General features: G+C 32.0%; 18 protein-coding genes across 18 annotated transcripts; 5 read left to right on the forward strand and 13 right to left on the reverse strand.

Moving 5' to 3' along the window:
• Positions 1-15: 15 nt before the first annotated feature.
• On the reverse strand, positions 16-1,785 carry dnaJ (DnaJ C terminal domain protein). Its single transcript, XM_061305350.1, has 6 exons — positions 1,106-1,785; positions 771-1,048; positions 587-721; positions 432-523; positions 295-400; positions 16-221 (listed from the first exon to the last, which is right to left on the reverse strand). Exons 1-6 carry the CDS (start codon positions 1,734-1,736, stop codon positions 39-41), a joined length of 1,425 nt encoding a protein of 474 aa, XP_061161322.1. The 5' UTR covers positions 1,737-1,785; the 3' UTR covers positions 16-38.
• TpMuguga_02g00282 (Fis1 C-terminal tetratricopeptide repeat family protein) lies at positions 1,745-2,728 on the forward strand. The gene is made up of 6 exons (XM_759755.2): positions 1,745-1,997; positions 2,136-2,269; positions 2,340-2,430; positions 2,464-2,524; positions 2,557-2,592; positions 2,626-2,728. Exons 1-6 carry the CDS (start codon positions 1,938-1,940, stop codon positions 2,664-2,666), a joined length of 423 nt encoding a protein of 140 aa, XP_764848.2. The 5' UTR covers positions 1,745-1,937; the 3' UTR covers positions 2,667-2,728.
• A 22-nt stretch (positions 2,729-2,750) lies between these two features.
• Positions 2,751-3,145, reverse strand: TpMuguga_02g02610 (putative integral membrane protein). Its single transcript, XM_061305595.1, has 3 exons — positions 3,042-3,145; positions 2,946-3,008; positions 2,751-2,913 (listed from the first exon to the last, which is right to left on the reverse strand). The coding sequence occupies exons 1-3, from the start codon at positions 3,099-3,101 to the stop codon at positions 2,764-2,766; spliced, it is 273 nt and encodes a 90-aa protein (XP_061162117.1). The 5' UTR covers positions 3,102-3,145; the 3' UTR covers positions 2,751-2,763.
• Positions 3,146-3,187: 42 nt separating this feature from the next.
• RPL39C (60S ribosomal protein L39-1) lies at positions 3,188-3,775 on the reverse strand. The gene is made up of 3 exons (XM_061305351.1): positions 3,601-3,775; positions 3,337-3,440; positions 3,188-3,290 (listed from the first exon to the last, which is right to left on the reverse strand). The coding sequence occupies exons 1-3, from the start codon at positions 3,601-3,603 to the stop codon at positions 3,242-3,244; spliced, it is 156 nt and encodes a 51-aa protein (XP_061162118.1). The 5' UTR covers positions 3,604-3,775; the 3' UTR covers positions 3,188-3,241.
• Positions 3,708-4,390, forward strand: TpMuguga_02g02445 (uncharacterized protein). Its single transcript, XM_061305575.1, has 3 exons — positions 3,708-3,916; positions 3,982-4,167; positions 4,203-4,390. The coding sequence occupies exons 1-3, from the start codon at positions 3,843-3,845 to the stop codon at positions 4,372-4,374; spliced, it is 432 nt and encodes a 143-aa protein (XP_061162119.1). The 5' UTR covers positions 3,708-3,842; the 3' UTR covers positions 4,375-4,390.
• Positions 4,391-4,513: 123 nt separating this feature from the next.
• On the forward strand, positions 4,514-6,682 carry TpMuguga_02g00284 (uncharacterized protein; the record flags this gene model as incomplete). The annotated part of the gene is made up of 1 exon (XM_759757.1): positions 4,514-6,682. The coding sequence occupies one exon, from the start codon at positions 4,514-4,516 to the stop codon at positions 6,680-6,682; it is 2,169 nt and encodes a 722-aa protein (XP_764850.1).
• A 73-nt stretch (positions 6,683-6,755) lies between these two features.
• Positions 6,756-9,120, reverse strand: TpMuguga_02g00285 (Eukaryotic membrane family protein). The gene is made up of 6 exons (XM_759758.2): positions 8,610-9,120; positions 8,459-8,572; positions 8,319-8,427; positions 7,423-8,242; positions 7,070-7,324; positions 6,756-6,997 (listed from the first exon to the last, which is right to left on the reverse strand). Exons 1-6 carry the CDS (start codon positions 8,979-8,981, stop codon positions 6,772-6,774), a joined length of 1,896 nt encoding a protein of 631 aa, XP_764851.1. The 5' UTR covers positions 8,982-9,120; the 3' UTR covers positions 6,756-6,771.
• Positions 9,121-9,158: 38 nt separating this feature from the next.
• On the reverse strand, positions 9,159-11,226 carry Ddx42 (DEAD/DEAH box helicase family protein). The gene has a single exon (XM_061305352.1). It carries the CDS (start codon positions 10,755-10,757, stop codon positions 9,198-9,200), a length of 1,560 nt encoding a protein of 519 aa, XP_061161323.1. The 5' UTR covers positions 10,758-11,226; the 3' UTR covers positions 9,159-9,197.
• A 59-nt stretch (positions 11,227-11,285) lies between these two features.
• Pde12 (Endonuclease/Exonuclease/phosphatase family protein) lies at positions 11,286-13,805 on the reverse strand. Its single transcript, XM_759760.2, has 5 exons — positions 13,478-13,805; positions 12,188-13,406; positions 11,830-12,148; positions 11,522-11,748; positions 11,286-11,425 (listed from the first exon to the last, which is right to left on the reverse strand). Exons 1-5 carry the CDS (start codon positions 13,729-13,731, stop codon positions 11,318-11,320), a joined length of 2,127 nt encoding a protein of 708 aa, XP_764853.1. The 5' UTR covers positions 13,732-13,805; the 3' UTR covers positions 11,286-11,317.
• A 1-nt stretch (position 13,806) lies between these two features.
• Positions 13,807-14,540, forward strand: Ube2b (Ubiquitin-conjugating enzyme E2 B). The gene is made up of 3 exons (XM_759761.2): positions 13,807-14,209; positions 14,241-14,329; positions 14,359-14,540. Exons 1-3 carry the CDS (start codon positions 13,969-13,971, stop codon positions 14,515-14,517), a joined length of 489 nt encoding a protein of 162 aa, XP_764854.1. The 5' UTR covers positions 13,807-13,968; the 3' UTR covers positions 14,518-14,540.
• A 123-nt stretch (positions 14,541-14,663) lies between these two features.
• On the reverse strand, positions 14,664-16,822 carry TpMuguga_02g00289 (T-complex protein 1 subunit epsilon). The gene is made up of 8 exons (XM_061305353.1): positions 16,737-16,822; positions 16,462-16,700; positions 16,145-16,392; positions 15,940-16,075; positions 15,724-15,864; positions 15,519-15,644; positions 15,256-15,484; positions 14,664-15,182 (listed from the first exon to the last, which is right to left on the reverse strand). Coding segments are annotated over exons 1-8 (1,620 nt in total). The 5' UTR covers positions 16,738-16,822; the 3' UTR covers positions 14,664-14,682.
• Positions 16,823-16,889: 67 nt separating this feature from the next.
• Positions 16,890-17,914, reverse strand: sec22 (Synaptobrevin family protein). Its single transcript, XM_759763.2, has 3 exons — positions 17,364-17,914; positions 17,176-17,322; positions 16,890-17,146 (listed from the first exon to the last, which is right to left on the reverse strand). Exons 1-3 carry the CDS (start codon positions 17,764-17,766, stop codon positions 16,971-16,973), a joined length of 726 nt encoding a protein of 241 aa, XP_764856.1. The 5' UTR covers positions 17,767-17,914; the 3' UTR covers positions 16,890-16,970.
• Positions 17,915-17,947: 33 nt separating this feature from the next.
• Positions 17,948-18,472, reverse strand: TpMuguga_02g00291 (Protein phosphatase inhibitor 2 (IPP-2) family protein; the record flags this gene model as incomplete). The annotated part of the gene is made up of 5 exons (XM_759764.2): positions 17,948-18,009; positions 18,047-18,177; positions 18,209-18,259; positions 18,302-18,410; positions 18,450-18,472. 5 exons carry the CDS (start codon positions 18,470-18,472, stop codon positions 17,979-17,981), a joined length of 345 nt encoding a protein of 114 aa, XP_764857.1. The 3' UTR covers positions 17,948-17,978.
• A 221-nt stretch (positions 18,473-18,693) lies between these two features.
• On the reverse strand, positions 18,694-21,010 carry dhx8 (Helicase associated domain (HA2) family protein; the record flags this gene model as incomplete). Its single annotated transcript, XM_061305354.1, has 9 exons — positions 20,417-21,010; positions 19,848-20,337; positions 19,713-19,819; positions 19,541-19,671; positions 19,366-19,499; positions 19,215-19,312; positions 18,946-19,182; positions 18,849-18,913; positions 18,694-18,817 (listed from the first exon to the last, which is right to left on the reverse strand). The coding sequence occupies exons 1-9, from the start codon at positions 20,690-20,692 to the stop codon at positions 18,694-18,696; spliced, it is 1,662 nt and encodes a 553-aa protein (XP_061161325.1). The 5' UTR covers positions 20,693-21,010.
• A 65-nt stretch (positions 21,011-21,075) lies between these two features.
• On the reverse strand, positions 21,076-22,908 carry TpMuguga_02g00293 (Major Facilitator Superfamily protein). Its single transcript, XM_759766.2, has one exon. It carries the CDS (start codon positions 22,518-22,520, stop codon positions 21,090-21,092), a length of 1,431 nt encoding a protein of 476 aa, XP_764859.1. The 5' UTR covers positions 22,521-22,908; the 3' UTR covers positions 21,076-21,089.
• On the reverse strand, positions 22,909-23,985 carry TpMuguga_02g00294 (uncharacterized protein). Its single transcript, XM_759767.2, has 4 exons — positions 23,724-23,983; positions 23,520-23,692; positions 23,035-23,488; positions 22,909-22,963 (listed from the first exon to the last, which is right to left on the reverse strand). The coding sequence occupies exons 1-3, from the start codon at positions 23,915-23,917 to the stop codon at positions 23,286-23,288; spliced, it is 570 nt and encodes a 189-aa protein (XP_764860.1). The 5' UTR covers positions 23,918-23,983; the 3' UTR covers positions 22,909-22,963; positions 23,035-23,285.
• TpMuguga_02g02130 (uncharacterized protein) lies at positions 23,450-26,190 on the forward strand. The gene is made up of 12 exons (XM_061305527.1): positions 23,450-24,282; positions 24,312-24,462; positions 24,491-24,547; positions 24,577-24,670; positions 24,728-24,835; positions 24,864-24,974; positions 25,029-25,110; positions 25,146-25,506; positions 25,538-25,605; positions 25,639-25,759; positions 25,788-25,913; positions 25,945-26,190. Exons 1-12 carry the CDS (start codon positions 24,131-24,133, stop codon positions 26,152-26,154), a joined length of 1,641 nt encoding a protein of 546 aa, XP_061162120.1. The 5' UTR covers positions 23,450-24,130; the 3' UTR covers positions 26,155-26,190.
• On the reverse strand, positions 26,167-27,194 carry TpMuguga_02g00297 (Mitochondrial ribosomal protein L51 / S25 / CI-B8 domain protein). The gene is made up of 3 exons (XM_759770.2): positions 26,697-27,194; positions 26,515-26,668; positions 26,167-26,482 (listed from the first exon to the last, which is right to left on the reverse strand). Exons 1-3 carry the CDS (start codon positions 26,876-26,878, stop codon positions 26,228-26,230), a joined length of 591 nt encoding a protein of 196 aa, XP_764863.2. The 5' UTR covers positions 26,879-27,194; the 3' UTR covers positions 26,167-26,227.
• Between the last annotated feature and the right edge of the window lie 48 nt (positions 27,195-27,242).

Raw genomic sequence — 27,242 nt, forward strand, 5'->3', positions numbered from 1 at the left:
TATTTAATATTTGAATAACATAAATCGACACATTAAATTTAGTTTTCATCAATTTTACCCAGTAAATCCTTTTGATCTTTCGACAAAGTTTTTGGTAGTTGCACATTAAGCTTGATATAGTGATCCATGTTATTATATTTCCCTACTTTAATCTCATCACCTTGCTGTGAACATGATGGTACTTCTATCTCATGTTCTCCGCTAAACGTTCTTACTTTAATCTAACCATTTATTCAGGCATTATCTTACATACGAATATTAACATCTAGTAATTTAGTGTGTATGTATCATTACCTTCCCTCCCAGAATAGCTTTTGTGTATGGAATATTACAAACAGTAACAATTCTATTACCATGAATATATTCTTCATTGGTGCTTTTCACGTTCAATTTAACATACCTATGAAAATTTTGAGTAATTTACTACTTACAGGTCACCGTCCCTTAGGTGAAAACCACCTGAATGTCCTTTTCCCCTAATCTTTATTGTTGATCCCGATTTTGAATTAACAGGCACATTCACCTATTTAACAATATTTGATTATGTTTGATAATAATATTTAATGAAATATATGGTAAAGTATACTTTAACCGTAGAATCTTTGAGAACTCTTCCAGTATTATCACATTTATTGCAGTCCTTTAATCTTTGATATCCTGTTCCTCTACACTTTGTGCATGTTCTTGAACTTCTAAAAAATCCGTTCTTGGTTCTCTTCTCCTAAACAAAATGTAATGCTGTTAAAACTAATATACTGTGTAATTCTTACTTTAGTTTCCATTCCTTGTCCTTTACAAACATTACATTGGTCTATGAATTCATTCATAGAATCGTCATTATAATTACAAAAATTGCAATTTTCCCATTTATGTACTGGTATTGTAACATTTCCTCCCATTAAAAGTGTTTTTAAATCAACATCAGCTTCACACGTTAAGTCAAGCCTTGAATTCGTTCTCACTTTACTCTGCTTCGTTCTCTTAACAGTAGGCTTACTTAATCCAAAAAGATTTGAGAAAAAGTTGCCAAATATGTTATTACCCAAGCCTAAATCATGTATATAATGATATAAATAGTCTATTTAAAAACTATATTAACACTAACCTAGTGATAACTCAGGTGAATCGTCATCATTTATGATGGAAATTTCAATTTCATCCGATGTGTCATCGTCGTAATGATCTGTTTCATCATCAAATTTTGAATCGACGTAGTAAGCAGTAGTTCTCTGATTATAGTCATCATATAACTTATCATAATCCTTTCTACTACTTTCATCAGAAAGAACTTTATATGCCAAATCCACATCCGACCTAAGTTTAGGATCAACACTTGGAAGTGTGTTCAAAGACTCATTTATGTTATTATATTTATCAACAATATCGTCATGAGAACATGATTTGTCAAGTGAGAGAATCTTATAGTAATCTACAAAATCGCTTTCATATCCAAAATTATTATTTTTAGCCTTTGTTTTGGAAAAATCGTTTAAAGATTCCAAGCCGTTGATGGAATCAACATCAAAAGAAGATTTATAAAGGAATGGGTTAAGGAATCCAGCTGTCAAAAACCTGTTTCTGGGAGTTCTAATAAATAAAAGTCTGTTATTTAATATTCCAATATTACTACGGAGCGTTTTATTTTTTTTAATGTTAATTGATACAGTTAAATTAAAATTACTAAATGTGAATATGAAGAAGATAAATCTAATATATTTGTACGTTAAAAATAGCATTATGGTTATTTAAATATAAACGTTCCATAATTTAAAAATTGTATGTAACATCAACATCTTCTCACAAACTTATCCCACATATGTACTATTATCTATACACATTGTTGTAATTTTACTTTAATTTTACTAGTTAATTCGATCATTCTAAATTATTTATTTAACTATAAATAATATCACTTTTAATTCTCAAATTTCACTATTATGTCTGAACTTGAGGATATTTACCATGAAATTTCGAGACTTAGGCAAGAATATGAATATGTCAGTTGATTTATATATTTAGTTATTTTATATAATCACATTTATTAATCATTTATTAATATACAAATTGCTATATTTTATTTTTTGATTTCTTACCTATTATAATTTTTTATTTAATAACAAAATATTCAATTTTAGCATTTGAAAAACAACAATCCTTCCGCTCGTGTTCAATATGAATACGCCTGTATGCTCATGTGTTCTCCCAAATCATCGGATCTTGATACTGCGATTGATCTTTTCGATGAATTGATTCGAATTCAGTATCAAAGGTGCTTTTTTCATTTATTTATACTTATATATACATTATTTTTGATTATTTGATTTGAAATTAATTTATAGCGTTAATTGTATGTACCAACTTGCTTTGTGTTATATTAAGCGTAAAAGATATCGTAAGGCCAGGAAGTATTTGGAGCTCATTCTTAGGATGGTACTTCAATTTACTATCTAACTGAGTATTTAGGATCCCAGGAACCAAATGGCACTTTCTCTTAAGAGTTTACTTTATGTTTTATTATCGGAAGGTATTAATTTTATTCTTTATTAATCTCTATAGAGGCTATGTTTGGTACAATTTTCGCTATTATGACAGGTATTTCTCCATTTAAATTAACCTATACATCAGGATTCTGTATATTCTCAATGTATAAGCTATGGAGAAAGTAAATGATATTCTGTTCCACATTTAATATAGTTAATTCACAACTAATTAATTCTACTAACTAGCACATTACTTGTATACATATATGCTTAAGTTGAAAAATTAAAAGTCTACAAAAGTTGTGAATAGGTCGTACGCCGCAAAAACAAAAATCCAATTTGCATAGAAAACTCTGTGATTGATAGATTCCATTGCGCGCTTAGATGCTTTATAGTATAAAAGTGGTAGTCTTGGACTGGCGTTATGGAATTTCTAATATTATTTATAATATAAAATGTGTTTACCTCGACGTTTGTTGACATATTACGATTAAAATGAAATCTGGGAGATAAAGTTCCAGAAGTGTTCTAAAAAGTGTTTTATATCTAATAAGGTATTACCTTTATAAATTTTGAATAAAATCTGAGAAAAGTCATTTTAAAATAATATATAATGAACATGAGATGATGGTGTATGACGAAAAATAACAATAACTCAATATAAACATAAAAATATAAAATTATAATTAATGTTAATTAATATAAAATTGTAAACAAGAAAATTAATATGATAAGAATTGATTTTAATATGATTATTAAAATTAGACCTTCAGTTTAGTCCTACGCCAGTACCTTCTTTTCGCATTATACCTATAAAAATATGTATAATAATTTTTATATTATTATCTGAAAATACCTTATTTTGTTTCCTGTCTTTAGCCTAAACCAATGTGGTATCGGTCTGTTTTGTTTCATCTTCTTGCCTAAATGTTTCTTAAGGGTCAAAGTCCTAACGGATCCCTATGAAAAATATTAGTACAATAATGGGTAAAATTATATATTAATAAATAATAGTTCATTTTATTTGTCAGTTTACAATCGTGTATAATTTGAAATTGTCAATAACTACTTATATTATTATAAATGAATATAAAGGTTCTATATTATGTAAAAAGATTACCATTATTAAGAATCTAATAAATCAGACTACTTTTATATAAAATGATTAAGATTTATTTGACCGTTCTAATGGGGGAGAAGGTTATCGAAATTAATGTAAAAATGATATTTAAATCCTATCACACTACAAATTATTATTTATTATTTAGTACATTTCTTAGTTGATAATGTTTGGTTTTACAGTAAAAATTTCTGATTCAAAATATAATCGCATATGTTCAATGATTAATAAATGTGTTGAGAATGATTTCTGATGTTGACGTAAAACATTCAAATATCAAATTTAAACTCCAGAGATTATATATTTTAGTCTCCATGTTTGTTTTTATTTTAAATTATTTAATAATCTTTTTTATTCTTATTAAACACATTTCCTTTATAGATATTCAAATTTAACGGAACAATCTGAAACGTTAAATAATTTAAATATTGAGCAGTCTGATATCGAGGCATACTTTAAGTCCAACATTATTTTACAATATGGAATCCTTGGTTATGTCGGATTTCCTTTCAAAGTAGTACAATTTGACAATGTAAATAATTCTTTCATAATTGAAACCAATAATGAGTAAGTTTATTTTTAATTTTAACAAATAAATTTAGTTGTTTGACAAAGTTACAGTTAATTATTTCAAACCAATTTCCTGCACTTTGCCCAGTTGATTTTTCATCTAACATACTAAATTCAAAGCTAGAATACAAATTCAAAATATTGAAATTTAACAACACCTTATCATCATTAATTCATGATGATTTTGTTCTCAACACATCTTAATTTTATTCATTCATTATATATTTTTCATTAAATTCTAACATTATCTACGTTTTAATTTAATTTTCTTTTGATATGCTTATTTCATCAATTTTAATTTTTGTGAAATTTGTTCTTCTATAATTTACTTATTTATATAACAATGGGTGATCATGAATCGTCTGATTCACCAAATAAGAGATATAATACGAGACCGAAGTCAAAAACTAGTTTCGAAGCAATTTTAAATAAATATGATGATATTGAAAGTGAATTTGCACCAAAGCCTTCCAAAAGAGGACGGCCTCCAGGTAGCGGGAATTCCGCAAAGAATCAAGCTATGTCCAAATCCCAAAATTACATTCCTCAATTTTACCAAAATAATATGCAGATTTATCAAAACAATATGGGAGGTTATCATCTTCAAGGTAACATCCCAAATATTCAATATCAAGTTCCAACACAATATCCTCCTTATAACCCTTATAAATTTACTCAAGAACAAATGAACCAACAGAGTTTTAATAATAGAATGACTCAACCTAACTTCGGATACATGTATCAACCTAATGTGCCTCAAAATGTCCCACCTCAAGCTCAGTTAATGTATAAATCTGGCCCATACCCAGTTTCATCTAACATTCCTATGCAATACAGGCCTAATGTCAGCCCAGTAATGTCACAGATGCATTACGAAACTAAATTTATCCCTCCTATTCAACCACGTCAACACCCTCAAACTCAAATGGTTCAACCTCAACCTGTTAGAGGCGCTCAACTTCATGGACAATTGGAACAACAACCTAAACGTCACCCACAAGTGCCACAACGCCCTCAAATGATTAATCAGAATTATCATTATGGCACCTATTCCATTCCTAAATCTCCCATAATGGATAAACCGCCAGTACAAATGAATCAAATTGACAAGCCTACACCGAATGCTTCTTTAATACCCAAACAGCCTATACAAATACCAATAATGGCTAAACCTATTTCAGAGACACAACAAACTGAGAAAACTAAATTGGAAACCGCACAAATTACTGATCCTGAGTCAGAAGCTGATTTAATTCGTAAAAGGATGAAGTTTACAGGCGAAATGCCACCAGTAATTATGAACTCACAAACATATGGGTATTTTTTAACACCACCGCAAATTTCTGAGGAACAATTACAGGAACCGGATACCAACGGAATCCAAAACTATTTTAACGCGGTTGATGTTATCCTTAAGGATATTTCCAAGAGCTCAATGAGTAAAAATATGGATAGTTTAATGCCAAGAATTACAATTACAGGGTCATTCAACTTAACAAATTTAGATAAATTTGTCGAGTTTAACTATCTACTTACACCTAATGTTTATAAACAAGTCCTTGATTATTTCAACTCTCTCGGCGAATCAAATATCGAGTTCCCAGTTCTACTCAGCACATCATATCGCAAATCTTTATCGAAGTCGCTTTCATCGCAGTCATTTTCAACACAGTCGGATTCAGATAAATCTCCGTCTGAAACCCCAAATAACTCACAATCAGATTCTGCTAATTGTTATACTGACCAACTCGATTCCTCCAACGAAAAACCGAATCAAGATTCACATAAAGTTAATAAAGATTTGAATAAGTCACAAGATGGCGTGTTGGATAAACCTGAGTCACCCAAAATTAAGTTGCAACTAAGCTCGCCAAAGAATAAACCTCAGCCCGGGACTCAAAAGACTAAATCTGACGAGTTTCAGGCCTACTTCAAGTCTAACAAGATCAAGTTGACCCGAGAAAACAACGTTCTTCCAATAACATTCGAATCCTTAAAAGAACTGACTCCTCAGGAAATTAATCAATTTTTTGGTCTCTTGGATAAAAACATTTGTAAAGTTATCAGAAGTGAAGGCGTTCATAAGTCAATAATTAAAAGCGTGATTATCTCAAACAATGATTTAAAAAGCCACTACCAAGTGTGTTACTCAAAGGACAAAAAAAGCTCGTTTGCCTTAAAGTACCAATTCGCTTCTTTCTTTGCAAATGACTTTTTTGATAAAAGAGTCCCATTCTTCACAGCCGTTGATTTTGAACATCGTGACCCGTCATTCCTCCTGCATTCCAAGCTAGGGACTAAAAAGAATACCAACTCGTTCATCTACTATGCCAAGGTTTCAAGATCATTCGACGCCTTTATTTACAAGCTTTATGCTCACGTCAGGTTTGAGCTCTCGAAACTCGTTTCTGAGCTTGATTTGAACGCCAAGAACCCAACTCACCAGCTTTCCATCAGGTGCTCACTCTCCAATGTTCCAAAAATCCTCAATATGATTCACTCTAACAATTAATTTGCTGCTACTTTTATACTCTTCTCACTTCTATATTTAATAGACTAGAGTATTTAATGAGAATACTAACGAATACTAGAAAGATGAGATTACAAGGCCCCGATTTTATACAGTTCTGGGTCCAGGGAATAAATCTGGTCCTTCTTCTTGATGCAATAACCGGTAAGAAGAATCGATGTTGTGATTTTAACGAAAAACAGTGAGAGCCACGAAAAGGCAGAGATGATCAGGATCTTCGGTGAAATGTGAAATCCCATTTTAGGTATTGTGGATATTATCAAAGTCACAATTGGCGATGATATGAACCCCAACCGCCTACATTATTTTAAATCATGATAACACTAAACTTGATTAATCAATTAAAGGAGCATTTACCATGTAAATTACCTTGAAGAGATGTGTGAGAATGAGAATGAGCACTTACAGGGTACTTTTAATTTATAAAATGTCAGACTCCTTAGGTTATACAGTGATCTTGATAGCAGTCTATCTGCGATTAGGACGGAATCGTATTTTTCAAACGTTTCTGAAAGTAGTTTATTGAACTTAATCAGGTATGAGTGCTTTACGAGGTCAATTAAGACCTCAATGCCATACACTAGAAAAAGCCAGCTGAAAACTGAAATGTACGAATTCAAATTCCTACACGTGTTATACATACTATAGATACTAAGATGTTGGTGAAATTAACTAATAATGGGTATAATTAAGTGAAATTGTTGTTTATTTAATAGTACAACCTTCTGGATGTCGACATTTTGAAGAACACTAGTAATCCGTCTAAAACTAAATGACATCTTTCAACAGCATCTGATGCGAATATTATGAATAGTGAAAGCTGAGTGTGTTTTTTGAACACTGAGGACTTGATTTCACCGAAGTTGTTCGTTATTAAGACCAAGAACATAGTGTACTCTGGCGAATTAATTGCTATGTTCAGAATCAGCACCCTCACCAAGTGTATAAACGCGTGAAAAGTTATTGTTAAGACTACAAAACAGTACAGAAATACAAATTTATAATATATATTGAACCCATCCACGTGGTTTCTACAACTGCTCAACAGCGATTCTGTTTTATTTCCAGGAACAAATCCTTCAGAGTCTAATGATGATCTCCTGTTTACAGACTTATTAGGATGATTCTGTGTGTTATTGGTGTGTGAATTTAAAAAACTTTTGTTTCCGTTATTGCCTAATTGACACTTTTGAGAATCAGGTTTCTGAAAATTTACTCTGGCACTTGACACATTAGTGTTATTGAACTGAATTATAAATATGTTAATTGTAGTTTTAACGAGACTGTCCATTATATCTCTGTTGAATGATCTGCAAAGCCTTTCACAAATTTCTAGCATGTTAAAGAGCACGTATAATTTCATTATTGGTTGCGCCTTTATATTATGGTACACCTTTGATGTATCTATAAATGAAAAGATATAAACTGTCGCCAACAGCACTAGAAACCTCACGCATCCACACACCTCTGTCAATGTTATGTTTCTCGGCTCATCAAAATTCTCACTTGATTTATCACTTCTACCACTATTAAGTTCCTTATCTATACTCAATTATTTATTATAAATAAAGAATGCAGAAATAGTAGAGTAGTTTATGAAAATCTAACAAGTTATAACCTTTATGATTGTTGAAGAGGTTTAAGAAATCATTGCGAAACATATACTTTAATTCTTTAAAAACGTATAATAAAAACCTAGTAATAAGATATGATACAGTAGTTACGGCCTGAAAAGTATCATAATATTTATTATATTACCTGAATTGGCATGAATGTTAGTTCAAATAAAACAGAGTCAAGACAAATGCCAACGGAATGGAAAATTAACTTTTCGAAAAATTTGGGGAGTCTTGCCATGTGCAGTAGAAGATTCTAAACATATTTATATAAACGTATAAAGGGGAAATACCTTAGGAATTGAATCTAGTACAAAGTTATAGCCAAATTTATCTGTGTTATTTGTTCCATTAGGTGAATTCAAGGACTCGTTGTAATCTTTACAGGGCGGTTTATCACTTGATTCTATTTTATTTTGACATTTTTTACAAAATGTGTCGGAATTTAAGGATTCTAGGACATTTTTATTCTTCTCAAAATCTTTGCTGTTGATAAATTCAGTGTTATGGATTTCACTGCTCGAGAAATTTTGGATATTGTTAGTGGCATCCGTAGAATTTGACTTATTTAGGTTATTATTGTCATCGTCAAGGTCGTAGTAGTTGGACAGCCCTTTGAACTCTAGTTTTACAAATTTGAAAAGGTTTAAAACGTAAAATTTCATGATCACAAGCCAGTAAACTTGTACCTTTTAAAAGCCAGTTTAATCACGAAACACATTTTAATTTACAATATAAAATCTTTTATAAAAAATACAAATAATTATTTTAATAAGTTTCATCTAGAATTGCATATCGTATTATCGCATTTATTTTTGTAGAATACACGACATTACCAACACTATAAATATAATAAATTAACTGTAAATTAAAAAAAATAATTATTCTTCATCTGAGCTTGATATTTCATCATTTGCTGTGTATTCTTTCCCTATGTTCTCTTCTTCGCTATATCCGATGATTGTGAAATCATGTGTTGATGTTTTACTAAACTTACTAGTGACAAATGCACTCGTTTTATTCACTTCTAAAGGCCGCTTGCCCCGATTACTATTCTGTTTCAACAACGTGCCCTTTGACATGTATTCTATGAAGTCCATTCCCAGCTGTTTAGATCTTTTGTATGGTCCAAATGTCATTGCCAAGGCCTTCAAATGTTCAGGGATTGTTATGTAGCCAGTGGAATTAGGATCTTCTGTAGTGTTTATCTTGATTTTCGACTTTTTACTTTCATTTTCTAGGTAATTTAATATATATGCTGCCATCTTATTATCATTTTTTGTGAAAAATGTGTAACTCGTTCCCTTGGAACTCCCTCTTGCGCACCTTCCAACTCTATGTAGAAATGTATGAAAATGTCTCGGGGTATCGTAGTTTATCACCACTCCAACTGCTGGTATATCTAATCCTCTGCAAACCAAATCCGTTGCAATGAGTGTTCGGTAATTACCCTTCTTGAAGAACGAAATTGTCCCATGTCGTTCTGTCGGTAGCATATCTCCATAAAGTTTACAGCAGGACTTGTAAGCTGAGTAGAGGAATGAATACAGCTGTTCAACTGTTTCTCTTGAGTTACAGAAAATTATTACCTGCGATTGTGACTCAAGTGCCGGTAGATTATCTTCCAGCCAGGTGTTTTTCTGAGCCAAAAAGTTATGTGAGAAGAATGTTAGAAATTTAAGTTGTATGTTCTCAAGGTTAATTACGTCTGACAAGCCTACTTTCACTGTTATTGTGTTTCTTACTAGAGACTTTATCTTCTTGTATATCTCATCAGTTGTTGATGCCGAAACTAACACCATGAGGGTATCGTCTCTCAGTAAATTTAGTATACTTATTACCTTAGATTCGTACTCCTTTGTAAACATCTTATCGGCTTCATCAAGTACGAAAAACTTAGATTCTGACAAATTAATTCCCTTGGATGAAATCATATCAACTAGTCTTTGAGGAGTGCAAATTGCGATTTCACATCCGTTGTACACTGATCTGAACATTTCAGTCTTATCAACTCCCGCTGTGATTAGTGTTATTCTTAAATTAATTCCCTTGCAGAGCTTCTGCAGCAAGCTATAAACCTGGTTACATAGTTCCCTGGTGAGTGTGAGAATCAGTGCGTACACATTCTTTTTACCTGAAACTGACTTCCACTGCTTAATTAAATCAAGTACTTTTACCACTATTGGTATTAAGTATGATATGGTCTTTCCGCTTCCCGTTTCAGATAATATTATTGTGTTCCTTCCCTGCAAAATACACGGTATTACTTGACTCTGTACGGGCGTCGGCTCGTAAAATCCCATTTTTTCTATGCGGTTCAGAATAGTTGTTGGTATACTCTTCGATAAGTGGATAAATGAGGAAATGGGCTTTGGAACTCTCGTTCCAAACGTCTCGATGTTGAATCTTTTCTTGAAATTCACGCATTCTTCTAGACTCATAGACTCCACCTCTTCATCTGGTATGTATATGTTCTTTACGTAATCTTTTACACTTATATCATTCTGTGTCAGTGAAGGTTTTATTGTTTTTGCGATATTTAGTTCATGTTGGCTTTCTTTAGCATATAAAGTGGAATCATTTTCATTTTTTTCTTTATTTTTCTTTAAAATATGGTAAAATTCTTCTAAATGTCTTTCATTGTCATTATAACATATTTCCGAGTTGCTGAATACCACCGGCTTTGATTCTACCAACGTTTCTATGTAATCATCTATGGAATCTTTGTTGTTTTCCTTAGAATCTGCAAAAATAAAATTATTTTATAATCCACATTCAAATTAGTTTAAAATACCTGGATTCATTTTATTTATGTCAATATATTTTTTATATTTAAACTTTTTATAATATCATTAGGATAAATTATAATTTCTTCATTTACTATCGTACATCATGAATATTTAATAATAATTTTATTATTTATCACACCATATTTTGCAACATCGGAAACTAATAGGTAATGTTGTGTATTACTAGTATACAACAAATTAGTCAGAAGATCTTAAAAATCAGCAGCGATTGATAGGTGATCTGATGGATAAAGTTTTGAGGGCAATCCAATGTATTCTGATGCTTCTTCTGCTTTGATTCCTGGCATATTCCTCTTCACCTACAACACATTTTATAAAATATTTTTTTAAATGATAGTGTATGTGTTTAAATAGTCAAATATATGTTTATGTAATAAGAATATGTAATTTAATACCTTGACATTATTGGAGTGGAAAATAAAGTCCAGTGTTCCGTTGAATACTTGGCAATAGTTAGTGAAGGGTAGTTGTTTCTGGTCATATGAATCAGAATAACCTTGATAATTTCTAACTTGTAAACTTTCATTTTTGTTCAGATCGTCCTCATATACTTCAACTGGTTCAATTAATCTTTCAAACCCATCACACACCAAAAAACTCTTATCATAAACAAATCTTTCCCCTAAAGATTTTTGTTAAATATTTTCACAAATTATTTTTATATAATTTTATGTATATATAATGTTTGTATAATGTAACGAACCTAAGGACCAATCTGGATGATTATATGAAACATGTCCTGTTAAGATTAGGTTATAAATAGATTCATTGGGGAATGAATTAAAATCTCCGCACATCAATGTGTATGAATCACTGTTAACATCGAAACCATGTTTGTCAGCTGCTCTTATTTTAAACTTCTCTAGCTCATTTAGCATTACATAGGTTTGTAGGAGCCTTATATGTCCCGCCATTGGGTGAAAGTATAAATGCGTATTTGCCACGAAAAGATATTTATTTGTCCTTTTGTTTCGGTAACATCCAAACTGGAACACAGTGTGATACTTGTCAAAGTAGTTTTCCTAAACACAAGTTATTTAAATATGTAGATATAAACTAACGCCGTAGGAGAGCCATTTTGTACACAATTTATTTGTGATTTCGTTATATTCATCTGATTTTACCACATCTTTAAAGTAGAGGTCATGGAGTTCGAGGGGAGTAAACATGCTCCGCTTAACAAAAATTGCGCATCCTTCTCCTGCGTTTCCACCCTTTACAGTAAGCCATGAATGATATTTTGTGTCGAACAGAAACTTTAAATAATCGTTATAGACTTTACGTGAACACTCCTGAAGGCACAGAATGTCTGGGTCCAGGTAGTTAATTTCCCTCCCAATTAGCTGGTTTCTATAGTTGTAGTCTAAGAATTCCGCCGGGCAATACGGGAAGAATGTTGATGACGGGTCTGTTGACGTCAAATATGTTGGGGATAGAATGTTGAATGAAACGACTCTGGTATCGTAGTTCGGGTCCTGTAATGAGTTGGAAACATGGTTTTTTGGCGAAGAATTGAATTTCGATATACGTTCAAATTGCCACTGACAATTCGGTGATAATTCAATTCTTGATAAGTTTGACTCGAATATATCATATTTCATAAGTGAGTTTGTTACTCTTGCCTTTATGGTTTTGCCCAGGTCAGATAACCTTGGAATATATTGCAAATCGTTACTCAGAAGGTTACCTTCTGAATCGAGCCATTCCACAAAGACATGTGAATAGTTGTTTTCCTCTTCATCTCTTATTGTCACAGGGACAGGACAGTCTACCATACACGTTTGTAACAGCTTAACCTTATCCAGCTGGGGGACGTTTGTGAACAACTTGAGTAAATTATCATTTATTGATATAAAGGAGGATTTTAGTATTGTTTCCTTACAATTTGAACTCTCATCAAATGTTTTGAAGAGGTTTGTCAGAAATGATACTGAGTACTCTGACAGGTTATCTATATGTGTGTTACTTTTCCCATTTCCAGTTTTTAATAAATTACGTTTCATTCTTGCTAGTGTAACGCCGATTGTTTCGGACTTATCTCTTTCCATTTTAAGCTTCCGGTCATTCCAAAAGAGGGTTAGGTACAACTTGTCTCCCTCTTCCGGGACCCTAGCTATTGCATAATTATTACTTTGCATTTGTGATATATTATTATCGATGTTATATTCCTGATAGTCTAATGAACCATTAAATGTTCTCAAAGTATTAATCCATCTATTATTTAAAATCGGCCATATTATTGACTGTAATATCTGATTATATCCTCGCTTTTCGACAACACTAAAATTGTTCCTTAGATTTGTTTAAATTTATGTATTGATTTATATATAACTATTAGAAACCGATTTTACCTGGTTGTGTTTGTTGTTTGATTATCTGGTTTGGAAGAAACAAGGGATCTGATAGTTGAAAGAAATGACAAATTAAGGTCGGAAGGACATCTCTTTAAATGATAATGTTTAAAATGGTAGGATACAAAGCGATTCCTGTAGCAATATAAGGAACATCTACTATACATGAAATATATTAATATATTGGTGGAAAATAATCTTGTGAATCTATCATAAATTGATGAAATGGCAAAGATAAACAGGATGACGTTCATATGAGTAAACAAATATATTTTCCAAACCTATCATGATAAAAGAGAGTAAAATAATTACTCGTAAGAAATTTACATTTTATATATGATTAAATTTGTTAAGAATCCCAATATCTATATCTCATACACTATGAACTACTAATTAACAACTAATTATAATTTTATAATATATTTTAATTTATTTGATTTTAGTTGTTCTAAATCCCTTTAATGTTTAAAATGTGTTTTTAGTTTCTATAAATGTCAACCCTAGCTAGGCGTAGGATTATTCAGGATATTTCCAGGATTACTAAGGATCCTCCTAAAGGCACGAACGCCCTTCCCTTTTCTGACAATATGATGTATTGCCATGCTATAATAAACGGTTCTGAGGGCACAATCTGGGAATGTGGAACTTTTCATTTAATCATAAAGTTTACTGAGGATTATCCTACTAAACCTCCTGTTGTTCGGTTTCTTTCTAAAATGTTTCATCCAAATAGTAAGAATTAATTTATAAAATATTTTTTTAGTTTATTACGATGGTTCCATTTGCTTGGATATTTTGCAGAAGCAATGGACTCCCATGTATGATGTTTCTTCAATTTTAATATCAATTCAGGTATTTTATTCATTATTAATCATTGTTAGTCTCTTCTTAATGATCCTAATCCAATGTCACCTGCCAATACTGAAGCTTCTGAGATTTACACTCACGATTTCTTTTTATACCAAACTCGTGTTCTTCAGTGTGTAGAGGATAGTTGGCATGTTCCTGTTCTTACGGATTCTTTTCTTGATTCTCTTTAATCGCATAATGTTTTCTCCTTATATTTCTATATTTTATCATATATGCACATATATTTGTGTATATTACTTATACCTGGCTTATATACTATCAGTATTATACACTTGTAATATAGTGTATATAAATTATAGTACAAACACAATAGTGATGGGTAGAGTATTATATTATCAATTGTTGAATTCTGTTGGAGTAATTACATCATCAATTTTCAGTATCATTTTGACAACTTGAGTTGCAAGTGAGAGTTGTTGTACTTTGGAATGGAGTGACTCGAATATGCCAAACTTTGAAAGGTCATCGATTTCCAGGTTAACGCAATCAATTCCAATAAATGGGTTGTTTTCCTTAATTTGCCTGGCTTTTGCCTTTGTCACATAGTCAAAGGAGTTAAGTCCAGAATTATCTGCCAATGCAAGTGGAATTGATAGGAGGGCGTCTGCAAAACCAGTCACCGAGTACTGTTCGAGCTTATCGAAATTTGCCGCAGCTTTTTCAACTGCTATTGAGCATGCAATTTCTGGCGCTCCTCCTCCGGGGACTACTCTTGAATCTCTTATCAAGTTTCTCACACAGCATATTGCGTCGTGAATCGACCTTTCAGTTTCACAAACTGTCATCTGGTTACCACCTCTTATTAGAACTGTAACTGCTCTGCTATTTGGGCATCCTAATAATTCGTTAATACAAATTAAACAATCCGATGGATAAACTAATAATTGAATATCTGTTATTATATATACCTTCAATAACGACAACTTCTGAGTGGTCTGTCCCTGTTGCAATTTCTCTAATAAGTTTGGCGGTTCCTAGTTTTTCTGGTGTTAAATCTTCGAATCTTGCAACTATTTGGCCTCCTGTGGCTATTGCTATAAGTTCCATTTCAACTCCTCCTACCCAACGCACTGCTGGAATCCCTCTCTGCATCAAGAGGTGGTTTGCTTCATCATCAAATCCCCACTGACAAATTACCTAATTTATTATTACTTTTATCTTAATAACTTACAAAATTGGCTCCAGATTTCTCAACTCGGTCCACCATGTCCAAAAAGTACTTCTGTTCACATTCCTGTAACTTCTCATAGCTTTCAACGTCTTTTATTTCAATTTTGTTCTTGGTTTTTGGCTTCGGCTAAAAATTTATTATTTTACCTTATTTGTGAAATTTACTATAAATATTAACCATAAATAAATGGCTGATATGCACTTACAGGTTCAAATGGGCAAGTTAGAATTGCAATTTTAGCATCCCGGGTAGTCTTTCTCATCTGTGAATGACTTAAATCCTTATTCAAAACAATTCCCTGAATCAGTTCAGTCTGCTCTAATCTTCCTCCCGCCTTACTCTCAATCTATTTTATAATTATATCTTCCATATAATTGTAGTATATTAGCATTTAAATTAGTTAAATATATAAATAAATCACCTTGATAAGCTCTAAATTAACATCTTTCCTTTCTGTATCTGCAACTGCCATTACTGCTCTAACTGCAATATCAGCCAAGTGTGACTGGCAACTTGAAACTACTTTTGATCCTAGAGACGTGAACGCCGCTTGTTTTCTGAACATTTGGTTATATTTGTTTAAATAATAAAACTATCTATGATATTGTATATAAATAGGGTTATACAGAATGTGATAATTGTCGGAAAATATATCTTGTTGAATAGCAATTTTTTTAAGTGTGTCGATTGCAATGGAGCACGCTTGTTCGTAGCCGTCTGCAATATGTAGAGGATGAAGGCCACGATCCAGGAACTTCAATGCTTTATCAAGAAGGGCTCCAGCTAGTATTACAACTCCCGTTGTACCATCACCGACCTCTTCATCTTGGCTTTTTGATAAATCAACCAATAGCTTTGCACATTGATGTTGAATCTACACGTTTAATTAGTAAATCTATTCTTTTATAGTATAATCAGGCATAATCTTGTATATAAAACTCACTTCCATTTTCTGTAAAACAGTAGCTCCGTCGTTAGTGATTGTAACTTGGCCATCTGGTCCAACTATAATTTTATCCATGCCCTTTGGGCCCAGTGACGTTGTAAGAGTATCTGACACGGCTCTTGCAGCCAAAATATTCGACTTATGTGCTTCAAGCCCGGTTATTCTTTTCTTTTCTTGTTCTCTTACTATGACAAATGGTTTCCCAAATTCATCAACCGCAACGTTCATTTTCTGCACTTTAGGAAATATTAGGGAAGGTATGATAAACTCACTTTTGAATAGCGAAGTTATGATATACACTTAAATGAAAATAAATCTTGTTAAAATTAGTAGTGAATTTGCAAATCAAATGTTTTAATAATTATTATGATTAATGATAGGAGACATTATATGTGGTACAAGTAAGTATGTGAAAATATCGAAAATACATAAAAATCGCAAATTAATTTAATTAATTTAAAAGATTAAAATTATTTTTATGTTTACATAAAAATTGATATGGGTTGCTACTGGATTTTTTTCTTGGACTTGAAAAGTACAAAATATAAAAATAATACCATAATCAAGATTCCTATAGCCATCATTGAGAACTTCCTTATTAAATAATTCCGATTTAATTTTTTTGATGAAAGTCTGAATTTTAGCGTTTGTTGCTTGAGTCCGTCGGCCATTCTTCCGATATCTAAACAAGTGTGTTTTAAAAACACTAACCTTCTAGGTTTTCTCCTCTCGCCAGTATTTCATCAATATTTTTCTTCATAATATTCGTTACTTCGTTGAGGCTGTCGTTGATCATATTCAGCGACTTGAGTGAATTTGGACTATTTATTTCATTCTTTATTTTATATATAACTCGATCTACAAATTTAATTTTTATTATTAATTATTTATCAACATACCAAATCCGATAAAATGGTATGGTTTCTTGACCGATGCAACTGCTGATGTCACGCTGGTGTGTTCATTTCCAAATTGCTTTAAAACTTCCTCAGTAAAAGCCTTACAAATCTGTGCAAGGAACAGAAAGAGTATTTTTTTGGGGTGGCTTGATGGAGCGATGCACATGTAACAAACTCCGTCTTCTACCATGTAATGGTAGGACATCTCTCCTTCTTTTACTGAGCATTTCGAGTCTGCTGAACCTACTGTTCTACATATCATACGAGAATTCATTTTTATTGTTTGAAAATCAACTTTCTTAGTATTTTGGTTGTTTACTGAAGTATCAAAATTACGATCATTCCAAATCTCAACCAGAGGAAGCCCATCTGATGAGCGGCACAAAACAACGATATCAGCCATTATTAATGTTACATAAAACTTCCCATTTCAAGAAATTTAATAGTACAACTAATTTTTCAAAATTATAAAAACTGAGCAATTACATATATTATTGTTATATAACCACAAAATTATGTGAAACCTTCCTTTACTGAAAAACAATTTGTTAAATGAATTAAAATAAAAAATAATTTATTAATTACAAATTAATCTTATTTTAAAAATCGAAAACGCTACTCCTCACACGAAAGCTTCCCTTCCTCCCTAATTAAATTTAAAACCAGGTAGTTATAAGATATACTTTAATGCTTTTATTGTTTTATATTCATCATAGTGTTTTTTACGTTGTTCTTCAAAGTTTTTCCTTTTCTCGTCGTCATTTTTTATCTCCATTAACCTATTAACCACCTCTTCCGTTACAGTCTTTTGTACCTATACTCTAATATAATCTAGAACCAGATACTTCTTTGAAATGCTCCGATCTGAGATTAAAATCTTCCTCTGATCCAGAATCCTAAAATATATTTTTATGCAATAATCTTATTTATCCACTTACCCATGTGTCGTAGTTGAATGGAGTTGAAACTTCAGTTATTTTCATCCTCGTACCTCGCTCATTGTTTTGTTCACTAATACTTTTTTCATCCCAAGTAATAGTTTTTTTCCTATTAAATGATTTTACTGTGTGATTTTGATTATCTCACTTGTGGTTACATTCCTTTTTCATCTTTATTTAAAATCATGATTTATGATGAAAATTAATAGTGAAAAAAATATTTAATTAAAGCATCTTAAAATAAACGTAATATAAACTCGTAAAAATATTTATTATATTATATATATGAATAGTTTTAATATGCCACACACTGTTATGGACAAAAAATGCTATATTACGTTTTTATATGAAACTTTATGGATTCTACATTTTAAACACTATTCAACGACTTGTTATTTTACAGCGTTTGTTTTAAAGAAATTTGGTACATATGTAGATAACCACTGTTCTGATATCTCGGTTACATTTTGAATATAATTTTTCTTCGTTAATATACAGTCGTTGAAAACAACATATCTAAATTTTGATTTTACTAATTAAGTGTTACCCAGGAAAGGTGGGTCTGTTGAACATTACTGATGATGGATGGATGTATACACATTGATTGTTGACCTATTGAAATAATTAATTTTATTTTACTCTACCAGTGTGTTATATGATTTTGTTTCAGGGCAGAATTTAGCTGAATTGGTCCAGTTTCCCTTTGTCAAACACTTCCTTACCTGGTCCCAGCTCGATGAATCAGTTAATTTGGATATGTTTTTTACTCCAAATTGTTCTGAGGTTATAATAGATACAAGTTGGTTTCTGATATCCTTTGCTCTATTGAATGCGTGATTATTTACTGCAAATTGTTTACAAAATGTTTCTCGGGAATTTGCCTACAAATCAATATCATTCCAATTATTTTTACATTTTCCCAAAGGTTATAGATATTCAACAGTGTTAAGTGGTCTCCGTACTTATTATACAAATTTGATCTTAATTTCACTCCCTCAGGATTAAACTTTTCTACAACCAGTTTAAATTACATAAAAATGGTTAAATGATGTGTAAGTGAATACCTGTATCAAAGAGTGCAATTTCTGATGAGAGAATAGAAACAATTGTCAATATTTCTGAGGTACATGAAAACTCAAATGATGAAATAAGTAGTTTAGAATGCATTGGCAATAGTGGTATCTGTGCCATCATCTTCCTACATAGTAATGAACCAAACCATTATAATAAACTAGTTACCCTGCTTCTGTTAAATTCCCTTCAGAATCCAATGCTCCAAGTCTGTATAAGTTTAATGCAGCTGATAATATTGTTCCTTTATCTGGAGGATCAATGAACGGAAACTCGAATATGTCCTTAACTCCGATCATCTAATCATATATAAAATAATTTGTTAAAGGGTTAATCTTACTTTAAGTTGAAGGAAAACAAACGAAAAATCGATAAGATGTATTTCAGGAGTTGTGTTTTGGGGCATTTTTTCGTATGAATCAAGTGTGTAGAGACGGTATATCTCCCCTAAACTCTATAAAAATCAGTCACGTACCTGGCCCTTCTCTCCCAGCTCTTCCAGCTCTCTGTTTAGCTGATGACTTTGATGTTATGTTAACAGTTAGTGATTCAAAGTTATTCTTTGGGTTGTACTTTCTCTGTTTAACTAGGCCAGTGTCAATTACGTATTTAATCCCAGGAATCGTTAGTGATGTTTCTGCGATGTTTGTCGCTAACACCACCTTTCTGGACTTTGGTGGTGTAGTTTTGAATACCAAATTCTGCCTTTCTAGCGATAGTGCGGAGTATAATGGGCATATCACCAACGATCTCCAGCCGGTCATTTTATACTTCACTTCTCCTACTTTTAAAAACACTTTGTTCATGTTTTTATGGTCAACTGACTCCATTGAGTCATTTAAATGTTTAACTTTTTGCTTTAAGAGACGCTCTAGTATTTCTATATCTTCTTGGCCTGGCAAAAATACCAGTATGTCACCCGTTTCTGTTGACAGATTTATCTGCAAAACCGATATCATTGCAGCCTAACCATTATTATACCATCATAGTACGACAATTATATTATTTATACTAATTTAGATATATATTAATGCATTAAAATACCTCGATATAATCTTCAAAGGGTGCTGGTGTGTAGTATATATCAACTGGGAACAATCTTCCGGGTACATTAATTGTGAAAGAATTCTGGAAAAATTCATTGAACACATTAGAATCTATGGTTGCGGACATTACAATAAGCTTTAGTTCGGGCCTTTTTGTGAGTGCTAATTTAATAATTCCAAGCAGTATATCTGATCTAATCGATCGTTCGTGTACTTCGTCTATTATTACAATTGAATATTTTGACAGAAGTGGGTCAGATATTGATTCCCTCATAAGAATCCCATCAGTTACATACTTGATTCTTGTTGATTCATTAGATTTATTTAGGAATCTCACGTTGAACCCAACTGTGGTACCGAGTTCGGTATTTGTGAGATTCGCTACATATTTTGCTAGCGAAATTGCCGCTACTCTTCTCGGTTGTGTAACTACCAATTTTTGTTTCGGGTTGGTAAAACTTGTGTAAAGCCATAATGGCACAGATGTCGACTTTCCACTACCCGTTGACCCAACCAAGATCAAACATTGGTTTTCTTTTATTTTTTCAAATATTAGGTCCTTGACTAGGTTAATTGGCAAGGATTCTGAAATCATATTATCAAATAATATTCTAAACCGCCACACACATAAATTATACATATCACATATTTATCGATCAACATCTAAAAAATTATTCTATCTTATTCCATTTCAACTTGCATAGGTGTAAAAACACAAGAACACCTGTTTTAACTGCCACCAAACCTATCATGAATATCATAATGCCATCCATACTGTAACCTTTTGAGAGAAGGCTGTCGTAAATCTTCGGAGCAGTGATCATGACTATTCCCGCTAGCAAGTTGAGTAGTCCCATGAGAAGTGTGCTAATTGAGGAGTCGAATGTCTCCACGACGAAGAGCCATACCTGTCCGTTCAAATGTGACGTGAAAATTGAATAGAGAATAATTGAAATGATTGTCGTACATTTGTGGCCAAATGCTATCGTCATATAGGACAATAGAAGGAAAAGGGTTTCGAACCACATGATGTACATTGATCCCATTCGGTCCAGGAATGATGCTAAAGCCAAGCATACTATGACTGATGCGCCCATTCCAATTGCCAGATAATTCCTTTGCTCTTCAGTCATCATTCTGTTTGAGATTGTCATGTAAAATGACGCCGTTATCATTACTATTATGAAGATGATGTTAACCATGAGAAAGTGGAGTGAGAAAACCGATTTCTTCAAAACGCCAACTTTATCTACCTCAATATCGAATAATGACAAAATGATCTCCTTCTTGGATTTCTTTCTTTTTTCCTGTTTCTTGTTTTCGCCACTGAGTGATTCGATGCTTGTTGCGCTTAATGCTTCGTCTATTTCACACTGCTTGTAAAACCTTTTCGGCGGAAAGAAGAGGCATGCTACTATGAAAATACCCATACACATTATTGGTAGCGGGATCATATTTACAGCCATTGATATATTGGTTTTGAACATGACGAGCTTCATAAGAATCGGAATGAACATACCCACTGACATCGACGCTCCCAACAGTGAGGTGATTAGCAGTTCATGATTTGGGAACAGCAATGTTGCGTTAAAGCACGGCAGCACTAAGAAATCCAAACCGAACCCAATGAAAATTGATCCTGGTACATAGAACTTGAAGCTTTCGCTTGAGAAGCTGATGAATAACATTCCAATAAACATTGTTGCTGTTCCTATCATCGCCGTCAATTTAGCTCCAATAACTATGTTACACGAGCCTGCGAATATTGATCCAAAAAATGTCGACGCCATTAAGTACGAAAAAACGTTGTTGATTGCCATCGTTTGTTGTTCGCACGCTGCTTTTACTACCTTTTCTGTTAACGATTTGGCAACTTCTTGATCGCTACATAACCATACATATGCTCCGCTCTTCACGAACATGTCAAAGAAGGACGGAAACGCCCACATGAACCTTCCAAACAGAAGCAGCGAAAGCATTGTTAAGAACAAAAAGTAGTACCTGTTCGTTCCGTACACCTTGCATTGTGTTTTCGCATTCTGAGCTTCCTCGTTTCTGACGAACTCCTCTATGGGATGTCGAAATCGAAACAGAAATGTCATTTTTTCACAGGTTTTTTGAAATATTTTACGATGCTATTGATTTTGTTTTTATTTTTGTTTAATGTTATTTAAAAATTATTAAAATGTGTTTTTATATTTTTGTAATTCTTTTTATATTTTTTAATTCTGAAAACTTATTTAATTTATATTTGAACAGCTACGTTAATATCTTTATTTAAAACTTCGTTTGTATCCTTTTAAGAAAACATTCAATGGCAAATTTGGATATTTTCTTTACTGAATTGTTATTTTAAAATAATATTGAAAACCCAGAGGGAAAACTGCGTTTGTTGATATTTTACGGTGGAATCCAAGATTATTTTAGTAGAAGATTTATATAAACTTAAAAATAATGATATTAGAGTATTTTACAAATTAAAATTAAGAATTTCTGGATTTATATTTTACGGATATAATAGAGTCGTTCCCCTTACTATATCGATCTGAACAAGGTTAAAAATTTTATAAAAAATAAAAGAGAAATGAAATCAGGAGCAAATATTTTACAACTTACTTAAAATGTGCAGACTTAATCGTTTTTAATAGATCCTTAATTTTTCCATGCTGGGGTATATACACCATCTTATGAGCAGCTATTTATAGATTCAAGTATGTCTGAGACATATAAAATTTCAATTTCAAGCTCATCAAAATAATGATAAAAAATGGATGCTTGTGATCCTACTATTTATTGGATGTGTATGAAATAACTCTAAAATTCTGGTAATATTTTAGAATCTGCCATATGAATATCCTTGATCAATCTCACCAGCAGTACTTATCTCTCCCTAATTTAACTCTTTCATCAAGACGATCTTCTTGTGTTAGATTGCCTTTAACGGTCTTCGTAACGTTTCTGTAGCTCCACATACCAGATTTCTCCCTAACTGATATGGTGGTGGTTTTATTCTTATCTCTTAAAGTCTCAACTTTAACTCCATCTTTATCAGTTTGAACATCCTCTTTTCCTAAACGATAATATTAAATTATGAAGCAAACTTATGTTGTAAGGAATCGTTGTTATTAAGTCAACACTAAAAGGCTCATCAATTGACAATGTTCTGTTACTCAAAATACAAGTTATAACCCTTTCCTCAGTGCCATGAGTTAATGGGTGCTCAATGATGATTCTGTCGTTAACTGAAGCCTCTTCTACAAACTTTGTTTCAAACCTGAAATTACTAATAATATAATAAATCTAACCCTTGAACTGTATTTGATGAAGATACTATCCTTCCAGTACCAATGAATTCATTAACCTTTTTGTTTTCACTATTTTCATTTTTTGAATCATCTACTTCACTGGATTCCTTCTTCTTTTTCTTGTAAAGTTTCGAGATTCCCTTGAGCTTAATCTTTCCAGAAACCTTTCGGTTATATAAGTCGGAACTAGTCATTATTTATAACAAAAAACTACTTTATCATTGTAACAATAATTTTAAATAATTACACATTAATTAAACTATTTTCATACCCATAATGATTAATAACATTAACATCCTTACTATTGTCATGTTTAATTTTTTTGAAATTACAAAATGTTTAAAAACTGTTAAAAATTTGAAAATTATTTTATTGATGCACGGTTTTATTTAAAATCGCATAAATTTATGGCAAACCTTGCTACTAGAGGATACTATATCACAGGAATAAACAATGTTAATGTACGTCTATATCCTCAGGTTCTTGGTATTTACAAGATACATGAACACAACCTTTGTAATGCACTGAGGGACTTTGGGCTGATTATTAAGTCTGACAGGTTAGTTATTTTTACACATTTATAATTAGTCGGCGCTCTCTTCTCAACTACAATTATGATTTCTTAAAATTTTTACAAGTCATGAGACCAAGCGAAGTCTGTATGATAGCTCACGGTTACTCTTTGCTTAAACTAGACGATAGAAATTGGTGGAACTCATTCACGTCGATTTCATCTCAGGTATACCTTTGCTGATAATAATCTTTAGCTACTTTATGACATTGACGGAAAGGAAATTGCAGGTCTTCTCTACAGTTTAACAAGGGTAATGATTATAGAAATCAATAGTTTTAGGTGTATTCACAGAAAAATAATTTAATTGAACGATTAATTGACGAGTCCAAGTCATGGATAAACCTTGCGACTCCAACCTCACTATCTCTTTTAGGTATATTCGCCCTTTTACATTAATTAAATGATAAATAATTGTATAATGTATGTACAGTTAAGGTTGCGACTCATTTCAATTGTGGTCCTGAGATAATGAAGATGCTTAATCTGAGATCACTACAGCTAATCGATGACCTGAAGATTGTAGATATTGTGTTTTTCCGTACGTTTTTATTTTTAATACCTTACAGTCACATCCAACGTTGAATCAAAAACACATGATATTAATTTCTTTCGTCAAATGTGTTTAAGAATCATCGAGATAATTGACGAAGTTGACTTACATCACTTGAGAGCTATAGGTACATTTATAATTAGTATACAATATATTAATCTGTTACATTAATAATAATTAGCTGCTTCAATAAGCATGGGTGGATTTAAGTCCCATATAATGTTCAATGTTTTGACAATTAGATTATCGCAAATCGCTTCCAGGTTTGTAAATAAATGAAATAAATTTTATTTCATAGTAAAAATCTTACCGAGAGTGATGTCATATCGATACTTTTGGCATTCACTACTCAGAAGTTTCTTGCCCACAATGACCTCAGCATTGACTCTAAAACGTATAAAAGATTTCTTAAAGAAAATCCAACTTCAAGTAATGACATCTTCACGTTCCCTTTACCTGAATTTGGACATGTAATGTCTGAATCGGTTTATAGAAATAAGGACCGAATCACTTCAAACGGTTTGCCAATTGTTTTTAGAGCAATTTCTATACTTAAGATACCCATAGATGAAGATTTTTTTAATCATTTACTTGCCAGAACTTGCAATCATATAGAGCAAGATTTATACAAGGGATTGAAACTTTCTAATCTTGTAGTGGTACTTTTAGCCATGAATTAACGATTTTCAGACCTTTGTGAAGTTCAACAGGGACAATTCTGCCTTTTGGAAGGCCATTTATGGAACCTTAACTAGACAGTATTTGTTACCTATTTGTGTAAAATAATTTAGGAATGATTTGCAGTTAACTGGAGATTTAGTTTCTAAGATGATAAACACAATTTCAACCATCGAACCAGGGAGTTTATCTGACTCTAAATACCTGGATATGGTCAGAACTACTCTTATAAAGGTATGTTTAAATTTTTTATATTTCTTAGAATTGTGAAAATTATGCTTCTTCCATGAGTGCTAGGTCTCTTTTGGCCTTAAATAGACATTTCTCACTCACTAAACAAACTGAAATTCTCTGCTCTGACGAGTTCATAGACGCCATCATAAATAAGGTATCCATTAATTTTACCACATTTTCATTAGATGGATGATTTTTCATTGTCAGATTTGACTAAAATCCTTAAAAGTTATACTAATCTAAACAAATCTAATATTAATAAAGAGAAAATTGACATCATGGCTACTAAAGCTGAGGAGAGGATTAATATGGAAAACTACCCGAAAGGCTCTAACAATTTGGAATTAACCAACCTGATTCAAAATTTAAAGTCTGGAACGATCAATACCACTTAAATGCAGTGTAAATATTAATTTATTAAATTAAACGAATCATAACACATTATACTATACTTTACATTAATAAATGTTAGAGATTATTTAATGAATCATCAAGAAATGGGTGACAAAAAATCTGTTTCAGGTAATTTTGGTCCCATCCTTTGTGGAATATAGTCTCATCTCCCCAACGGCCGTTACCTTTTACAGCTTCACAGCAGAGATTAAGTGACTTTGAGGAGTATTTAGGTAATGTTTTAAGTCGATATGGCGATTTCGATGTGGATAATCTTTTAAACCATGATAAAGCGTTCATTTGACTGCTGAAGGTAGGCTTCCACAGACCCTATATAAATAAATATATGAAATATTTGGTACCTGAATTGATCTATTTGTGGTCCAAACTCCAGATTGTCCATGTTTCAGGTATTCCATTCTTCCAGAAGAGTTACGGTGGAACTGCATAACCTCGTCAATCTGTCTTGCTTCGAGGTCCTTCAAGCTTATCTCATATTTTGACCCATCTCTATAACTGGACCAGATTATTATCAGAAACATACCTAAAAGTTGCTAATGGAAGTTCATATTGTTCGTGGTTTACCGAAATATCGATTTGAGGATTCTTGACTTGAAACACATGTAGAAGATTCCTCAAATAATATCTTAAACCTCGACTACTATGCCCAGTCTCACTATACCTCAGAACAATACTCTTAAGTTGCCAAATCCCATTTGTTGACATACTTTTATAATATAAAAATTAATGTAAAAATATCTCATAATAGATTAAAATCAAGATATTTAAAAAAAACAAAATTTAAAAAACTAATATTACAAAAAAATAATTATGAACGAATATAACAAAAAATGTGAATAAAAAATATTAAAAAAATGTACGTTGATAAAATAATCTAGAAAAATATGAATTTGAAGAATGTATATAATGTGTAATAAAATAGTTAAAAAAATTACTTAAAATACACATTAATATATAAACGTATGTAGTTGGTGGTATATTGAAACAACCAATATATTAGACCAAAGTATCCACAATAAATATATTTATATTTACCAATTTTAAGGATTAAATGTGTATTTAAACGATA

Source organism: Theileria parva, chromosome 2, assembly GCF_000165365.1.
Source record: "Theileria parva strain Muguga chromosome 2, complete sequence, whole genome shotgun sequence".
NCBI classification, from domain to species: domain Eukaryota; phylum Apicomplexa; class Aconoidasida; order Piroplasmida; family Theileriidae; genus Theileria; species Theileria parva.

Bases quoted from the DNA above. Each gene is read 5' to 3' on its own strand.
- dnaJ (XM_061305350.1), bottom strand. From the start codon at position 1,736: ATGCTATTTTTAACGTACAAATATATTAGATTTATCTTCTTCATATTC. The intron at 1,049-1,105 runs GTTAGTGTTAAT...TACATGATTTAG, and splicing joins TTCACCTGAGTTATCACTAG to GCTTGGGTAATAACATATTT. The intron at 722-770 runs GTAAGAATTACA...CATTTTGTTTAG, and splicing joins GACAAGGAATGGAAACTAAA to GAGAAGAGAACCAAGAACGG.
- TpMuguga_02g00282 (XM_759755.2), top strand. From the start codon at position 1,938: ATGTCTGAACTTGAGGATATTTACCATGAAATTTCGAGACTTAGGCAA. The intron at 2,270-2,339 runs GTGCTTTTTTCA...ATTAATTTATAG, and splicing joins ATTCGAATTCAGTATCAAAG to CGTTAATTGTATGTACCAAC. The intron at 2,431-2,463 runs GTACTTCAATTT...CTGAGTATTTAG, and splicing joins TGGAGCTCATTCTTAGGATG to GATCCCAGGAACCAAATGGC.
- TpMuguga_02g02610 (XM_061305595.1), bottom strand. From the start codon at position 3,101: ATGTTCATTATATATTATTTTAAAATGACTTTTCTCAGATTTTATTCA. The intron at 3,009-3,041 runs GTAATACCTTAT...AACACTTTTTAG, and splicing joins TTTATTCAAAATTTATAAAG to AACACTTCTGGAACTTTATC. The intron at 2,914-2,945 runs GTAAACACATTT...AAATAATATTAG, and splicing joins ATATGTCAACAAACGTCGAG to AAATTCCATAACGCCAGTCC.
- RPL39C (XM_061305351.1), bottom strand. The intron at 3,291-3,336 runs GTATTTTCAGAT...ATATTTTTATAG, and splicing joins AAGACAGGAAACAAAATAAG to GTATAATGCGAAAAGAAGGT.
- TpMuguga_02g02445 (XM_061305575.1), top strand. From the start codon at position 3,843: ATGATTTCTGATGTTGACGTAAAACATTCAAATATCAAATTTAAACTC. The intron at 3,917-3,981 runs GTTTGTTTTTAT...TTTCCTTTATAG, and splicing joins TTATATATTTTAGTCTCCAT to ATATTCAAATTTAACGGAAC. The intron at 4,168-4,202 runs GTAAGTTTATTT...AAATAAATTTAG, and splicing joins ATAATTGAAACCAATAATGA to TTGTTTGACAAAGTTACAGT.
- TpMuguga_02g00285 (XM_759758.2), bottom strand. From the start codon at position 8,981: ATGAAATTTTACGTTTTAAACCTTTTCAAATTTGTAAAACTAGAGTTC. The intron at 8,428-8,458 runs GTAATATAATAA...GATACTTTTCAG, and splicing joins TAACATTCATGCCAATTCAG to GCCGTAACTACTGTATCATA. The intron at 7,325-7,422 runs GTTGTACTATTA...TAACACGTGTAG, and splicing joins AAAATGTCGACATCCAGAAG to GAATTTGAATTCGTACATTT.
- Ddx42 (XM_061305352.1), bottom strand. From the start codon at position 10,757: ATGAGTCTAGAAGAATGCGTGAATTTCAAGAAAAGATTCAACATCGAG.
- Pde12 (XM_759760.2), bottom strand. From the start codon at position 13,731: ATGAACGTCATCCTGTTTATCTTTGCCATTTCATCAATTTATGATAGA. The intron at 12,149-12,187 runs GTTAGTTTATAT...ACTTGTGTTTAG, and splicing joins CAAAATGGCTCTCCTACGGC to GAAAACTACTTTGACAAGTA. The intron at 11,749-11,829 runs GTTCGTTACATT...AAAAATCTTTAG, and splicing joins TCATCCAGATTGGTCCTTAG to GGGAAAGATTTGTTTATGAT.
- Ube2b (XM_759761.2), top strand. From the start codon at position 13,969: ATGTCAACCCTAGCTAGGCGTAGGATTATTCAGGATATTTCCAGGATT. The intron at 14,210-14,240 runs GTAAGAATTAAT...ATATTTTTTTAG, and splicing joins TAAAATGTTTCATCCAAATA to TTTATTACGATGGTTCCATT. The intron at 14,330-14,358 runs GTATTTTATTCA...AATCATTGTTAG, and splicing joins CAATTTTAATATCAATTCAG to TCTCTTCTTAATGATCCTAA.
- TpMuguga_02g00289 (XM_061305353.1), bottom strand. The intron at 15,485-15,518 runs GTAAGTTATTAA...ATAATAAATTAG, and splicing joins AGAAATCTGGAGCCAATTTT to GTAATTTGTCAGTGGGGATT. The intron at 15,183-15,255 runs GTATATATAATA...ACGAATTATTAG, and splicing joins AGAAGTTGTCGTTATTGAAG to GATGCCCAAATAGCAGAGCA.
- sec22 (XM_759763.2), bottom strand. From the start codon at position 17,766: ATGGCTGATATCGTTGTTTTGTGCCGCTCATCAGATGGGCTTCCTCTG. The intron at 17,323-17,363 runs GTATGTTGATAA...TTAAATTTGTAG, and splicing joins ATACCATTTTATCGGATTTG to ATCGAGTTATATATAAAATA. The intron at 17,147-17,175 runs GTTAGTGTTTTT...ACACTTGTTTAG, and splicing joins GAGAGGAGAAAACCTAGAAG to ATATCGGAAGAATGGCCGAC.
- TpMuguga_02g00293 (XM_759766.2), bottom strand. From the start codon at position 22,520: ATGACATTTCTGTTTCGATTTCGACATCCCATAGAGGAGTTCGTCAGA.
- TpMuguga_02g00294 (XM_759767.2), bottom strand. From the start codon at position 23,917: ATGACTAGTTCCGACTTATATAACCGAAAGGTTTCTGGAAAGATTAAG. The intron at 23,693-23,723 runs GTTAGATTTATT...TAGTAATTTCAG, and splicing joins TCATCAAATACAGTTCAAGG to GTTTGAAACAAAGTTTGTAG. The intron at 23,489-23,519 runs GTTTGCTTCATA...ATTATCGTTTAG, and splicing joins AACGATTCCTTACAACATAA to GAAAAGAGGATGTTCAAACT.
- TpMuguga_02g02130 (XM_061305527.1), top strand. From the start codon at position 24,131: ATGGCAAACCTTGCTACTAGAGGATACTATATCACAGGAATAAACAAT. The intron at 24,283-24,311 runs GTTAGTTATTTT...ATTTATAATTAG, and splicing joins CTGATTATTAAGTCTGACAG to TCGGCGCTCTCTTCTCAACT. The intron at 25,914-25,944 runs GTATCCATTAAT...CATTTTCATTAG, and splicing joins TAGACGCCATCATAAATAAG to ATGGATGATTTTTCATTGTC.
- TpMuguga_02g00297 (XM_759770.2), bottom strand. From the start codon at position 26,878: ATGTCAACAAATGGGATTTGGCAACTTAAGAGTATTGTTCTGAGGTAT. The intron at 26,669-26,696 runs GTATGTTTCTGA...AATCTGGTCCAG, and splicing joins CTTCCATTAGCAACTTTTAG to TTATAGAGATGGGTCAAAAT. The intron at 26,483-26,514 runs GTACCAAATATT...TTATTTATATAG, and splicing joins CCACAAATAGATCAATTCAG to GGTCTGTGGAAGCCTACCTT.